The 15,356-nt window shown below is 41.7% G+C and overlaps 1 protein-coding gene across 1 annotated transcript; it reads left to right on the top strand.

The window, feature by feature from the left end:
• The first annotated feature begins 1,329 nt into the window (after window positions 1–1,329).
• On the top strand, window positions 1,330–8,779 carry shisa3 (shisa family member 3). The gene is made up of 2 exons (XM_068059670.1): window positions 1,330–2,265; window positions 6,208–8,779. Exons 1-2 carry the CDS (start codon window positions 1,995–1,997, stop codon window positions 6,735–6,737), a joined length of 801 nt encoding a protein of 266 aa, XP_067915771.1. The 5' UTR covers window positions 1,330–1,994; the 3' UTR covers window positions 6,738–8,779.
• Window positions 8,780–15,356: the final 6,577 nt, after the last annotated feature.

The raw sequence follows: 15,356 nt of genomic DNA, 5'->3' as shown, positions 1-15,356 counted from the left end.
TAGTGAATCTTTGGAATTCTGCGCCCAAAGGGCAGTGGAGGTTCAGTCATTGAGTATGTTCAAGATTGTGATCGATAGATTTCTAGATATTAAAAACATCAAGGGATTCAAGGATAGTCCAGGAAAATGGTTAACATCAGTCATGATCTCGTTGAATGGTGGAGTGGACTCAAAGGGCTGAATGGCCTACTCTTTCTCCTATTTCTTATGTTCTGATGTTCTTATAACACTGATTTCAAACAAGTACCTTGTAAATATTGTGGCAACTCTGCCTAGTTTTGGAGTGCTCTTCATATTCTGACCGGTGAGTTTTATTTTTATTTATAAGTCCCAAAATTGTGCACTCCTTGCCCTGAATTTGGAGTTCTGCTTCTTTTTTTGTTTAAAAGTGTAAATCAGTACAATAAATAAGGATGCAAAATTTCCAAGGTGAGTTCAGATCTCCTCTATTAACTTTTCTGACAGATCTTGCAGAGACACCAAAGAAATGGCGTAGATGGCTATTAACCATGTTTCTTGGGGCAGGGGGTTTCTGACAAAGTTACTTCGCCAGTGCTGGCGGGCAGCCATAAAGACGGGGCTAAAATGTGGCGAGTCGAAGAGACTTAGTAGTTGGCAGGAAAAAAGACAGAGGCGCAAGGGGAGAGCCAACTGTGCAACAGCCCCGACAAACAAATTTCTCTGCAGCACCTGTGGAAGAGCCTGTCACTCTAAAATTGGCCTTTATAGCGACTCCAGGCGCTGCTTCACAAACCACTGACCACCTCCAGGCACGTATCCATTGTCTCTCGAGATAAGGAGGCCCAAAAGAACAGCAAAAGATTGGAAATTCTACACTAATATTTTTTTTAGCTCTTTATATTGTTGGAGCACCTTCACCACACAGACTGCAACCGTCCCAAGGAGAAGGCTCACCACCACCACCTTCTCAAGGGCAACTAGAGATGGGCAATAAATACCAGCCATGCCCAACAAATTAAAATATATATATTGTATATCTATATATAATGACTGGGAGAGTGGGGTAGTTCCTGAGGATCTTAGGATTGGATTGAATCTCACTCAAACATTCTCATTTGAACTAAAGTTATTGCTACAACTTGGAAACGCTTCCACCTCACTGTTACCCTCACACTGCAAGTGGCCAGCTCCTCCCCACCCCCTCACAGCGCGCGCACACAAATCCGCGCGCGCACACGAGCACCTGCATGTGCGCCGGGAGCGCGCGCCGATACCTGATTGGCTCCCCGGTCGGCGAGTGGGCGGGGCCGGAGCTGGGCTTAGCCACGGAGCGAGAGGCGGGCAGTGGCAATGAGAGGTCGTGGCAGGTTGGAGCAGCGTGTGTCTGTCAGCCTAGCCCCAGACACAGCAATCCAGCCAGCTCCGGAGCTACTCTGAAGCAACTACCGAGGAATATTTAAACGTGGGAGAGGGAGGTCGGAAAACAAAATTTATTTGCAGCTGGTTGTCAGCTGTTAGTGGTTGAAGGAAAGGTTTTGTCTGCAAAGGGCAGTTCGATGTGTCAAACACCATTATGCGCTGGAAGAGATCAGATTCATGAATGGTTTTAAGCAGGGTTGAATTTTATTTATGCTTAAACCTTCCATAGTGCTAATGCAAACACAGCAAATGCTGAATCTTCAGGTCGGTTTGCATTGTCCTGAAGTAAGGCACCTGAGTGTTACTGGAAATTTCCTCTTGGAGTTGCGTAGCTAACAGTGAGACTTTTACTGCATTCCTGCAGGCTGCAGTTTTAAAGAGCGCACTCACCATTGTTTAGGAAATGGAAAGCATCGCTTAAAAAAACTTGCTCAGCCAACTGAAAACAAAACTTTACTTGCACGAGGTTAAAAGCACTTGGGACTATTATGAAGATCTGCATTCGTGCTCAGAGGAGAACTTCTCAAAATAAAATGATTTTTTATGAAACGATGCTGAGTCCAGCAGTTGCACTGCAGTAAAAGGAGGGTCGTTGGCCAGTTAAGTGAGTCAGGATGCTGGGTGTGTTACCTTGTCTGGTACTTGGATTTTTCACCTGCAATATTGGGATTTGCGGTGCTCAGGGCGAGTACTGCCATGGTTGGATTGACAATGCTGGGAAATGGCACGAAGGTTTCCAGTGTCCTGAGGATTATGATACTGTGGACGCCACGACTTGTTGCGGCTCGTGTTCTCTGCGCTATTGCTGTGCAGCTGCCGAGGCCAGGCTGGACCAGGGGCTTTGCACCAACGACAGGGAGCAGCAAAACTCAAACTACTCAGCACGTAAGTATCACCTCGGGAGACTTCGAGCCGGGGCTGCTGCTCCAGAACCCTTTCTAGGGTTGGCACTATTGTAGTTTGTCTTTATGAATGACGGGTGCTGGGTGTTAAACTGATGGAATGTATGTTATAATATAAAGCCATCGAACGTGATTAAAACAAGATGAGTTCGGGTAACTCCCTGTGATAAGAGCTATTAAAATCATTAGCTACCTAAAGTTTCCCTGTGACGTCTTGTAACAGAGTTGAGATTGGTGACTGCAGAAGAGAAACACACTGGTTTCCCAGAGCAGTGTTGAGGAAACGGTCACCGGATCAACTCATTCTTAACTGCAGTAACAGAAAAGAACACATCGAAGCATAACACTGGGATCCTGGATAAGTTTTGGCGTTTGTTGACTGAAATATAAACGTGTTTCTTTTCCCGGTTTATGACTTCCTGTAATAAACGCCGTCTTCTGTTAATCTCACTCCGGTGAGTTTATTTTTGAGCAGTTTACGTTCTGTATTTTTGCACATTTCGCATTTTCCCAGTTTCTGCTTTTACAATTCGTCCCTTCAGAAATTGTCTCTGGTTTCTTTTCACGCGTGTGTTATAATCTGTATTTATTTGTGTATATTATAGATGTTTGCATCGCCTTGAACACACACTGGCCTGTGTTAAAGTGAATACAAACTGCATTTATTTATAGTTTGTATATAAGGTCTCCATTGAGGCTGTTGGCTTGTAGGAAGGCTGTCCGCAGGATCTCCAGCGGGTGGCCATCTTCAAGATACTTGATGCATTCGCTCTTGGATTCCCCCTGGAGTTATATTCCCAGGAATGGGGAGAAATGAAGCATTTAGTTATTTCTAACCAACTTTCTTCTGCTGTTTATCACCTGGAACTCACCAACCTACAGTTTAGAACATGGAGGTTAGAGAGGAGAGCTCTGTGCACTCAAACATGCTTCACCTTGTCTTGGGAATTTGTTCCTCAGACCTGTAGGCAATTCGAAGGGCTTTTAATACATATTATTCTTGAATTAATTAGATCATTAAAATGTTGCCGCCGCCCGTCATTTTCAGTCTGCAATTTAAAGGCAGTTAATAAAACATTCGTTTCCAAACTGACATTCAGGTTCAGCCGTTCCATACTAGACTTTGAAGAGGGTTGCACAAGGTTTGGGGTGTTAAATTGGACTGATTTAATTTATAGTCGATTGTATTACAGCAGGAGATGGATGGGCCATCGGAAAGGGACAGTGTCTCTTTAAATAGTGTGGTAGTCTGAGATGTGAATTTTCAGTGAATCAGATGAGCATGAAATGGTATTAGCCCATGTATAATGGGAGAGAAAGGTAAGCCTGGCTAAACGAATGTCTCGGTGACAGCTTGTGTATTGATAACCTCGGAGATCCAGTCTCATTTTACATTCCTTCCTGCTATCGGATACAACCACAATCCCCAGAACGTGACACTGATGGATCTCCTGGGATTTCCGGCACAGTTTTAAACTTTCTCAACTTTCTATCAGATTTCCAGAGTTCTGCTCGGCCGAGTTTACTATCAGCAAAAATCTAATATCCGACACTAAGGGCTGGGATTAGCGCGGAGGAATTCACTCTCTGTGGAAAATGTTTCAAAATGCATGGTGAATTTTTGGTTTAGGAACGGACTGGCTAGCGGATACGGTCAAAATTCTGAGCTCATGAGCCTTCTAACTTCAGCTGAAGAGGACCTAGTGGGAAAGTACATACAGTAGGATGGCATTTAGCTCCAACAAGTCTATTTGGAGGATCATTGAGGCCGCATCTGGCTTCATCACATTCCAATTTTCAGTCAGAGCTCGATACATTTCCAAAGGATTAATTTTGGAATTGTGCGTGCAGCAAGTATTGGGGCTCCGACCGTAAACGGAATAATGTGCAGATCCTGCAATTATTTTTTTGTTCAAAAAGCCATCTGTTGATTTAAAAAAACATCATTTACAGACACGGTGAACTATATAAAATTATTTTTAAACATCATTATGTCAAATGCATCCATTAAACAGTTTGTTTAAAAGGAAGGTCTGAGGCAGGGCTGCTGCTGACGGGGAATTTGGACCCTTGCGATTAGAACTTCCGTTTTGTTATAAAATAAATTTTTAATGAGTGTATTTCGGGAATATGTTATAGGAAACGAAATATACCGTTTTGTAAAAATTATTTTGACATTTCACAATTTTCAAATCCTTTTATAATTCGAAGAATCCAGGAACTGACTATGGTTTCCCATCCTCGGGGTTTCTCGTTAACCTGGAATTGGAATCAGAACTGTCAGGAACATTTCTTTCGGGACTTGTGCGAAAAATGTCAATGACACAATACCTTTTTAACATAAAATTGCATTCTGAATTTCTGGCAAAACGAGGCTGTTTGCCTCGGGTTCCGTATTTTTACACAATCTGGTACCGACGGTTTGGTACAGAATTTCAACCCGAGTAATTGTAGTTGTAGCTTGTAGTTGAAGCATTTCTAACTTGTAAAAGTTTTGCGGATTTTCCTTCCGAAGTGTTTTTAGAGAATTTAGCCATTTCAGGGATTTACCATAACGGTATAAATTGTGTTGAATTATATTAGCATTTTCTAATTCTTTAGTTGAAACACCTTCAGTAAAATCAATACATTTAAAAGACCGCGCGGACAGAATTGCTAAAACAATTATGTTTATAAAATACAAAGAATAACATCAATTATCTAATGTATAAAACAAACATTAATTAAACATTTTAACGCGATTGCAAGTACAACAAAAGAAAAAAAGCACATGTAAACAGCATGAATGAATAAAACAATTTAATAGAGTTCAATTTACAAACTAAGGCATTTCATTGGTTTTGGAGATTTTGTTGAAGCAACAGAAAGTGAGTAATTTCTATTTATCCTGAACTGTGGTAACCAGATAGACAGAATTTTGTCTCTCTCTGTATCCGACTTAGTTCTAAAACTATCCAAATGTGAATATTTTTAGGACCGATCTTTCCATACACTGTAAGGAGACACTGAGCGGTGTCAGCTTTCGGCCCATCAGCAAACTACCCTTTCTAATCCGACATTTTAGATGTGAAGATTTTTTTTAAAAAAAATCTTCAACGGTTTGGGTGGAGGGATCAGAGTTGTATTCAACGATGTATCTGTTCAATGGTGTAGCTGTTCAACGATGTATCTGTTCAATGGTGTAGCTGTTCAATGATGAATCTGTTCAACGGTCTGTCTGTTTAACGGTGTATCCATTTTGGTTAAATTACTCTGCATGTTCCTTATCTGGCCAGAAGTGAACAGCGTGCAGTAGAGGTGCTGGGCAGGATGTATCAGACCGGAAAGTGTGTGGCACTAGATAACCATTTCAAACTCGTCTGCCTGCTCGGTTAGCGTTGCCTGTTGTAGATTTTATATGTAGCTTTACCAAGTATTTATCTGGCACTTGCCTGCTCCATATTTAGGATTAATCTGCTTCTACTTTCGTTTCAATTTGCCTTGAGCCACGGTAGAATAATGCCCCGAAATTCAAGAGGATGTGGCGAAATCTTGTACTTTAACCGCTGTAGAGGAAAATTGGGAAAGTTTTAAAAATGTTGTTCCTCCGGAACACATAACTTATGCAAAATATGTTAAGCAAGAAGTCCCTTCAATGATGAGAAAATGCCAATTGAAATTCTTCTCGCCTGTACTAATATATTCGCATTCATGAGGCAATTAAGAAAATTCACTTTTATTAAGTAAGTTGATGCTCACATTGGTGAGCTCTAGATAGTAGGGATGTTATGTTAGAGTCTGTAAATTTGTGTAAATATATTGTTCCAGTACTATTTAATCAATCCCGATAAATATGGTATTTGGATATGTTGACGATTACGCTGAAGTTTCTATTTCCAACTCCCTAAGCTGATTACTAATTGCATATTATTCTCTTTCTCTGCAGAGCCCATCTATGTGCCGTTCCTCATTGTTGGTTCCATATTCATTGCTTTCATCATCCTGGGTTCCCTGGTGGCTGTTTACTGTTGTACGTGTCTTAGACCCAAGCAACCAAATCCGCAACCAATGCGGTTCTCAATGCGGAGCCATCAGACAGAGACCATTCCTATGATTCCAACTTTTACTAATTTGAGAACCGCATCCAGGCAATCGAGCATCGCGACCAGTTCCAGCTCCACTGGAGGCTCCATTCACAGATTCTCCATCAGCAGAACGGAGTCAGGACACGGCTGCCTCGTCCCATCCCCTCCACCCGCTTACAGCTCCGCCGGCTGCCTGCAGGCCGGACAGACCGTGCACCTCAGCCAGGGCCAGGGATTTCTGGTTCCCCAGCAGTACTTCACCTACACCCTGCAGCCAGAGCCATTCACAACGGGCAAAAGTTTCAACGATTTCACTCAGAACCGGCTGAAGACTCAAAGCATGTCAGCACAGAACGCCGAACAAGTCATATACAGTAACACGGGTTTATAGAGAGCATTTTGAAAAGCGATCACGTTTAGCAAGAGCGACGTGAAGGAGCCGAAATGTGGTTCCGCATTTCCACATGGAAGGGCGCACTCCCCAGTCAACTGGGAACAGGACACTGTGGCAGGACTGCCTCCGCACTAAAGAGCAGGGTGAAAGTTTATTTTCCCACTCCTAGTCTAACATTAGACCTCCAGATTAACGGGATAGATGGAAAATCTGGATGGGCCTCCCCGGCTGTGCGCTGAGCTAATGGTTCTTTCCGGCTGCTCCTTGAAGATGATCATTTGGTCCAATTTTTCAAATTGTACCTTTTCATGTTATTTTTGACACACAGTTCACGTAATGAATTTTCTTGTTCACAATTTATAAAGAAAATTACTTTATTGAATTTGTCAAGAATAATATGTCCTAACCCCCCACTAACTGCCACAGGATTAACAATTATATTAAAGTCATAATTCCACGCACCTCTACCCTCGCCCCTTTTTCTCCCTCCCAGAACCGTGACAGGGTTCCCCTTGTCCTCACTTTCCACCCCATCAGCCTCCATATCCAAAGGATCATCCTCTGCCATCTCCAGCGTGATGCCACTACCAGTCGCATCTTCCCCTCCCTTCCCCTGTCAGCATTCCAAAGGGATCGTTCCCTCCATGACATCCTGGTCCACTCCTCCATTACCCCCACCACCTCGTCCCCGTCCCATGGCACCTTCCCCTGCAATCGCAGGAGGTGTAATACCTGCCCATTTACCTCCTCTCTCCTCACTATCCCAGGCCCCAAACACTCCTTTCAGGTGAAGCAGCGATTTACTTGTACTTCTTTCAATGTAGTATACTGTATTCGCTGCTCACAATGTGGTCTCCTTTACATTGGGGAGACCAAGCGCAGACTGGGTGACAGCTTTGCGGAACATCTCCGCTCAGTCCGCAAGCAGGACCCTGAGCTTCCGGTTGCTTGCCATTTCAACACTCCCCCCTGCTCTCATGCTCACATCTCTGTCCTGGGATTGCTGCAGTGTTCCAGTGAACATCAACGCAAGCTTGAGGAACAGCATCTCATCTACCGATTAGGCACACTACAGTCTGCCGGACTGAACATTGAGTTCAATCATTTCAGAGCATGACAACTTTCATTTTTAGTTATTTTTTCTTTTTTTACATTCTTTTTTACATTTTTTACAATCTTTTTTTTGCATTTATTTCATTTCATCTTAGTTTGTTCAGTTTGCTTACCCACTGTTTTTTTTCAGGTTTGCACTTGCTGCTGTTCAATATTCAGTGCATTAACACCTAATCTGTACTAATGCTTTGTCTTTCAACACACCATTAACATATTGTTTGCCTTTGCTCCATGACCTTTTGGTCAGCTATGTGGCCTGGTCCAATCTACACCTCCTTTGTTATCTCTTGCCCCACCCCCACCTCACTTGCTTATAACCTGTGACTTTTCTAATATTTGTCAGTTCCGAAGAAGGGTCACTGACCCGAAACGTTAACTCTGCTTCTCTTTTCACAGATGCTGCCAGACCTGCTGAGTGGTTCCAGTATTTCTTGTTTTTATTTCAGATTTCCAGCATCCGCAGTATTTTGCTTTTATATTAAAGTCATCTTTGAAGCAGCGACCATTCACCTTAAATGTCTCGGCCATTGAAACTGCCATGTTTTCCTATATTCGACCCCCACCTTGCAATTTACTTGCCATACGCAACTGGAAACTATTAGACTCACATTTATACTTATAAATGCACACATATATACAGTTTAAAAAGATGAAAAGAACAAGTCTTTAGTCTCTGCAAGTTCAGCTTGCTTGAAATACCAGAGATCTCCAGGAACAAATATTTGTCACGGGATAAACAAGAAAACTTGAAACACACTGAGGACAGCAAACTCAAGGGAAAATTGATTTTTTATTTGACCCTATACTTACATTTCCCCACTTTGAATGCCTTATCTAAATATTAAAATTTTAACATATTAATTTAAAGAGGAAGCATCTGCAGTTAATTATTCTTAATTCTGACCCATCCTCTACATATTTACAATACACCTAAATTACTAATTGTTTTAGTAATCACTTTTGTTATTTTCATTAAATGATATAGTAGAAAATATTGCATAGGAATATTTTATGAAATGTCTATTCCAAAATTATGAATGTTAACTTAAAAGATCTGAAATTAAAATTGTTTTAATAAAACATATTGTACAAAATAGAATTGTTAAGTAAGGTGCCTTCTCTTTGATATCCTGGTTTTATTTTATGCTTAAGACTGGATAAAAGGTACTGCAGACATTGCTTGGATAAACTCACAGGCGTCCTCTGATCTTGAACTCCACATTCCCTAAGATATTAGCAGTTCAACATCAGTGCCAAAGAGTAGGATGTATCCACACTAACTCAGCATAGTGTTATGGCGAGGGATGTGGGTGCTTCCCATTGTTCAACTGCCACCTGACTGCAACACGTGTTTTTTGTTAGGGTTTAACCCCTTAATGTTTTATTTGTTAAATAAACAGGCAGCAACAGTTTTTCTTGTAGGTTTAAAACAGAAGATTCATTATTTATTGAGCAATATGCTGTATCCCAAAATTGTCACAAACACATCCACTCATGCATTCACACACACATACACACACACGAAGAGACTGATAGAGAGGAAAAGGGGTATGTGGTTTTCAAATGAGGTAGAGTTTCGGGGTTCACGGTAAACATTTTGTATCTCTTGGACGTCAAGTTCTCGCTGGTTGCAGGCCTGAATTGTTTGTAGGTTTCTCCCTTGGTCGAAGACAGAGGATCACTTCCAATTCACTACTGCACAAGTTGAAAATGTAGAATCCACAGCAGGGTGCCTTGCTTTTGGCTTGCTGGATTTTCTCCCAGCTCTTAGCTGGACAAGCTTTTGATGATGTTTCTTTCTGGGTGTGTCTCTCTCTCTTTCTTTCTGCCTCGACGGCTACCTTTTTAAGGTAACAAGTTTGTCACATCAGATTCTGGTAAGAGATGCTTTGGTGTCTCCCCCATGGTGATCATACAATGACCCAGGATGAGAATAATCCAGTTATGATATTTCATACCTTCTTTGTTTCAGTAGAACCCATTCAATTCAGGAATGTTTCAGGATGGGTGCAATTGACACCTCTCAACCTGATTAGGCATCCTTTGTTCTAATCAGACTGTGTGGCAATGTTCAAATACACATGTGGCCATCTTTTGCAGCATTGCCCATTTTGTAAAAAAAAAGGTAAAGTCAGTTTTTATAACTCTTCAGTGTGAGTCTGTACTTTTTCATCATCGCACTTCTCGTAAGTGTGATAATAGATAGGATCATTCCTCTGTGCAGGGATGAAGAGCCCAGACTAAAATGGTTACCAAAGAGAGTTTGCTATCTTCTCACTTCAAAGAATATTTTGTTTGAAATTATCTCAACCTCCTCAACTCTGGTGGGAAGGAGAAGCCCCATCTGATTAATTTCACCTTATGCCTGATGTACTGGTTCTTCTAGACCTTACCTGGCTACAGACATAGGGCTTGATCCATTAACTCCTTGGACCTCCTCAGCACAGAAGGATGCCTAAGTAAAAAAAAGTGTATATAAAATAAAATACCATAGTAACACCTGCCACCTAAAGGAAAGTCATTCACTTAAACACACATCAGAACCACTAGTCTGATGTCTCTTTACTGGAATCTGCCAACTCCAAAGAATTCGGGTGCTGTATTTCTAAGAGCACTTATGAGAAGTATACTTGTTTTAAAAAACAAGCAATTACAACTATGCATATTCATATGGGATCAGACCAAATTGAACCTCCATCAGCTACCTGGATTTGCTGAGTAATTATTTCCCTTTACAGGGTGCTCAGTGCAATTCTTAGGCACCATCTGGAGTTTAAAAAAAACTTCACAAATTCAGAATATGTGAACTTTAGCAAAAAGGCCATTCGGAGGGAAGTGGGAATTTGCATATATTTGGATTCCTGCTGTTGTAATGATACTTTTGCTGCTCATATTTAATGTGCCAATTTGAGGTATGCAACCTTTCATGTGACTTATGCAGTAGTTGCAATGCATTTTTGAGGAATCAAAGAAGATTGCCTTCATGTCCGATTGTAGGCTTCAGATCTCACTATTGTGACTTAAATTTTCAGCGGCTGTACCACAGTATTTTAGAAATATTGGTGCTGAGCTGAATTTAGGATGATGTGCCCTGTGAGAAGTGTCAGCAACACTGAGCCCCTTGCCCTTTGTGCGATCTCAGTTTGATTCAGGTTGGTCTGTACCAACCAGTTTTAATGAGCGCAGTCCAAGTATAGATTGGCACCAACTGAGAGTTCTAGTTCAGAATTGTCATTTTCACACAGAATCTGAGTTCAAAGCATGGTATAGTGCAGGGAGATTCTGATTGTAGTTTCATGGTGAATATCAGCAGGCTATAGGATTACTACTGGTTACAGGTAGGATATCAGGGCATTACACCTATTGCTATCATTTACATATAGACTGCATTACTGTTGGTTATGAGAGTTATGAGTTTTGCTATTAGTTACCAGTGAAGTAATATTAGTTACTTGAGAAAGCAAAGTTCCTCCCACCTCTGGTTTCCTCCCTGTGAATCACCTTCTGTTATCCCTCTTCATCTGCTCATGAGTGGTCTCCTGGTTTTAGGAACTTATCGCACAACAGCTGTCGGTCCAAAACCACAAGCAAAGATACTTAACTACAGGCGACCCAAACCTTATAAGGTAAATGCCGCAATATGTGCAGATGTCATGTCAGGTAATCAAATCTCCAGAAATTTCTCCATACTCCACAGGGAACAGAATTGAAGCCAGAAGTCATTCGCTAAAGGTTCATGACCAATGCTGTGAAGCACAGGTTCAAGGATGTATTCACTGGGCAATTCACTACATAACATATACCACTTGCACAAGATTTTGGTTCAGCCTCAGTTCGAATACTGTGTCCAGTTTTGATCTCCTCACGTTGTGGTGGATATTGAGGCTTTGGAAAGGGGGGCAAAGGAGGGACAAACACCTTAGTTACACAGATAAGCTCAAAGAGTTAAGTCTGCATATTTTAGACTTGGATAATTTGATCAAAATTTATAAAAGAATGAAAGGATTTTTAGTGTTTAGTGGACAAATTATTTTAACTGAATAGGTTAAGGAAGAACCAGAATCAATTGCCAGGGAGAGGAATGGGGTCAGTGGCTAAGGAACAGGATTTATGGCAGGGACTGAAGACAATATTTAACTGGAGGAAATTTCTGCTCATCCAATACCGGATGTCGGACAAGCAGTCTGACAATTTAGAGACAATGGAGGGGTTGAGAGAAATGGTGCTTAAACAGAGCTGAGTGTCATCAGAGTACATATGGAACCAGACGGGTTTCCAGATGATTTTACTAAAGGGCAGCATGTGGACGAGAAAAGATGGGGGCCAAGGATAGATCCTTGGGGAACAGAAGAGGTAGCAGTGTGGGAATGGGAACAGAAGCCATTGCAGGTGATTCTCTGGCTATGACTGGTTAAAGAAGAATGGAACCAGGTGAGTGTAGTCCCACCCAGCTGGACGATGATGGAGAGTGATGGAAAAGAACTACACCAAGAAGGATGGGTAAGGAGAGTTTACCTATGTTACAGTCACATAGAATTTCATTTGTAACTTTGATTAAGGACCCTTTTGGTACTGTGGCAGGGCTGAAAACTTGATTGGAGGGATTCAAACATGATGTTCTTGGACAGCTGGATTTGGGAGATGATAATGCACTTAAGGACTCGAGAGGAAAGGAAGGTTAGAGATGGGATGGTAGCTTGCAAGAATGGAGGAAACAAGGATTGGTTTTTTTGAAGACTGGATTGATGACAACAGTTTTGGAGGAGAGGGGGATAGGACCTGAGAAGAGAGAAATTTTAACAATATCAACTAGCATGGAAGCTAGGAAAGGAAGTTGGGTTGTCAGCTCTTTAGTGGAAATAGGGTTGAGGGAACAGGAGGTGATCTCAAGGACAAGATGAGCATTGAAAGGAGGGGAGATAGGAGAGAAACTACAGAAAGGTACAAGTACAGGGCTAGGGCAGGGGGGAACAGAGGAAGTTTGCCTGATGGGCTAGAGGAATGGAAGGAAGCGGTAGAGGTCGATGATCAGATCATTGAAATGTATGGTGCAGAAGGAAGCCATTCTTTCCATCATGTATGTGACTGCTGAAAAATATCTGTCCAGTTCAAACCCACTTTCTAGCTCTTGGTCCGTAGCCTTGTAGGTTACAACACTTCAATTGTATATCCAGGTGTTTTTAAATGTGATGAGGGTTTCTGCCTCTATCAACCTTTCAGGTAGTGAGCTCCAGATCCCCACCACGCTCTGGGTGAAAAAAATTCTCAACTCCCCCCTAATTCTTCCACAAATTTCTTTAAATCTATGATCCCTAGTTATTGACCTATCTGTTAATGGAAATAGGTCCTTCCTATCCATTATATCTAGCCCCCTCATAATTTTATACACCTCAATTAAATCTCTCTTCAAAGAAAAGAAACAGCTTTTCCAAATTTTCCTCATACCTAAAATTCTCCAGTCCTTGCAACATCCTTGTAAGTCTCCTCTGTACCCTCGAGTGCGATCACATCCTTCCTGTAATGCAATGACCAGAACTGTATGCTGTACTGTAGCTGTGGTCTATCTAGTCTTTTATACAGTTATAGCTCAACTTCCGAAGAAGGGTCACTGACCCGAAGCATTAACTCTGCTTCTCTTTCCATGGATGCTGCCAGACCTGCTGAGAGGTTCCAGCATTTCTTGTTTTTATTTCAGATTTCCAACATCCGCAGTATTTTGCTTTTATTAAAGCTCAACTTCTCTGCTCTCATGTTCATTCCTCAGCTAATAAAGGAAAGTATTCATATATTATATATATGATTATGGAAAATATTACAGTGCTAGAGAGAGAGAGGATGTTCTAGAGGAGCCAAGGATTGAATCTATTTGGTTAGAGTTGAGAAACAATAGGACCATTACACTTTGGGTGTATTCTACAGGCCACCAACTAGTGGGAAAGATACAGAAGAACAAATTTGCCAGGAAATTACAGAGAGGTGCAAAACATAAGAGTGGTGATAGTGGGGGACTTCAATTATTCTAATATCGGCTAATAGTGTAAAGGGAAATGAGGAAAAAGAGTTCCTGAAATGTGTTCAGGAGAATTTTCTTGATCAATATGGCCCAATGAGGAAGGCATCATTGGCAGATATAGTTCTGGGGAATGACGTGGGCCAAGTGGATCAAGTGGGGAACTTTTAGGGGACACTGATCATAGTATCATAAGGTTTAGGTAAGCCATGAAAAAGGACAAGGAGCAATGTAAAGTAAAAATACTAAATTGGAGGAGGGCAATTTCACTGGGGTAAGAATGGATCTTTTCTGGGTAAATTGGATTCAAAGATTGGCAGGCAAAACTGCAACAGAACTGTGGGCTGCCTTTAAGAGGAGATGGTTGAGGTATAGTGGCAGTACATTGCCACAAGGGGGAAAGGTAGGTCATCCAAAGCTAGAGCTGTCTGGATGATGAATGAGATAGAGAGTAAGATGAAGCAGAAAATGGGGGTGTATGACAAATGTCAGGTTAATAATACATGTGAGAACCAGACCGAATATAGAAAGTCCGGAGAGGAAATGAAAAATGAAATCAGAGAGGCAAAGAGAGAGCATGAGAAAAGACTGGCAACTAACATAAAAGGGAATGCAAAATACTTCTAGAAGCATATAAATAGTAAAAGGGTAGTAAGAGGGGGGGGGGGGGCGGGGGGGTTGGGCAGGTTAGAGACCAAAAAGGGTGTCTATGCGTGGAGGCAGAGGGCGTGGCTGAGTTACTAATGAGTACTTTGCATCTTTCTTTACCAAGGAAGAAGATGCTGCCAAAGTCATAGTGAAAGAGGTGGTAGTTGAAATACTAGATGGGCTAAAATTGATAAAGAGGAGGTATTAGAAAGGCTGTCTGTAGTCAAAGCTCATAAGTCACCAGGACTGGATGAAGTACATCTGAGGATGCTGAGAAAAGTAAGGGCGGAAATAGCAGAGGCACTGGCCATAATGTTCCAATCCTTTAAAACAGGGGCAGTGCCAAAGTGTGTGAGAATAAACCCAGCAATTGCAGACCACCTCAGTGGTGGGAAAACTTTGAGGTGATAATCCAGGACAAAGCTAGTAGTCACTTAGACAAGTGTGGATTATTTAAGGAAAACCAGCACAGATTTATTAAAGACAAATGATATTTAACTAACTTGATTGAGTTTATTGATGAAGTAACAGAGATGGTTAATGAGGGTAGTGCAGTTGATATGGTGTATATGCACTTCCAAAAGGTGTTTGATAAAGTGCCACATAATAGACTCGCCAGAAGACTCAAAGCCCATGGAATAAAAGGGAAAGTGGCAGCATAGATATGAAGTTGGCTGAGTGACAGGAAACAGAGTAGTGGTGATTAGTTGCTTTTCATACTGGAAAGTGGTGTATGGTGGGATTCCCCAGGAGTTGGTATGGCACAAAACTTGGAAGTATTGTGAATTGTGAGGAGAATAGTGATAGACTTCAAGAGGACATTGATAAGCTGGTGGAATGGGCAG

Source organism: Heterodontus francisci, chromosome 1 (genome assembly GCF_036365525.1).
Source record: "Heterodontus francisci isolate sHetFra1 chromosome 1, sHetFra1.hap1, whole genome shotgun sequence".
NCBI classification, from domain to species: Eukaryota; Metazoa; Chordata; class Chondrichthyes; order Heterodontiformes; family Heterodontidae; genus Heterodontus; species Heterodontus francisci.
Note: the sequence above shows the minus strand (reverse complement) of the source record. Positions and strands in the feature narration are given on the sequence as shown.

Bases quoted from the DNA above. Each gene is read 5' to 3' on its own strand.
- shisa3 (XM_068059670.1), top strand. From the start codon at position 1,995: ATGCTGGGTGTGTTACCTTGTCTGGTACTTGGATTTTTCACCTGCAAT. The intron at 2,266-6,207 runs GTAAGTATCACC...CTTTCTCTGCAG, and splicing joins AAACTCAAACTACTCAGCAC to AGCCCATCTATGTGCCGTTC.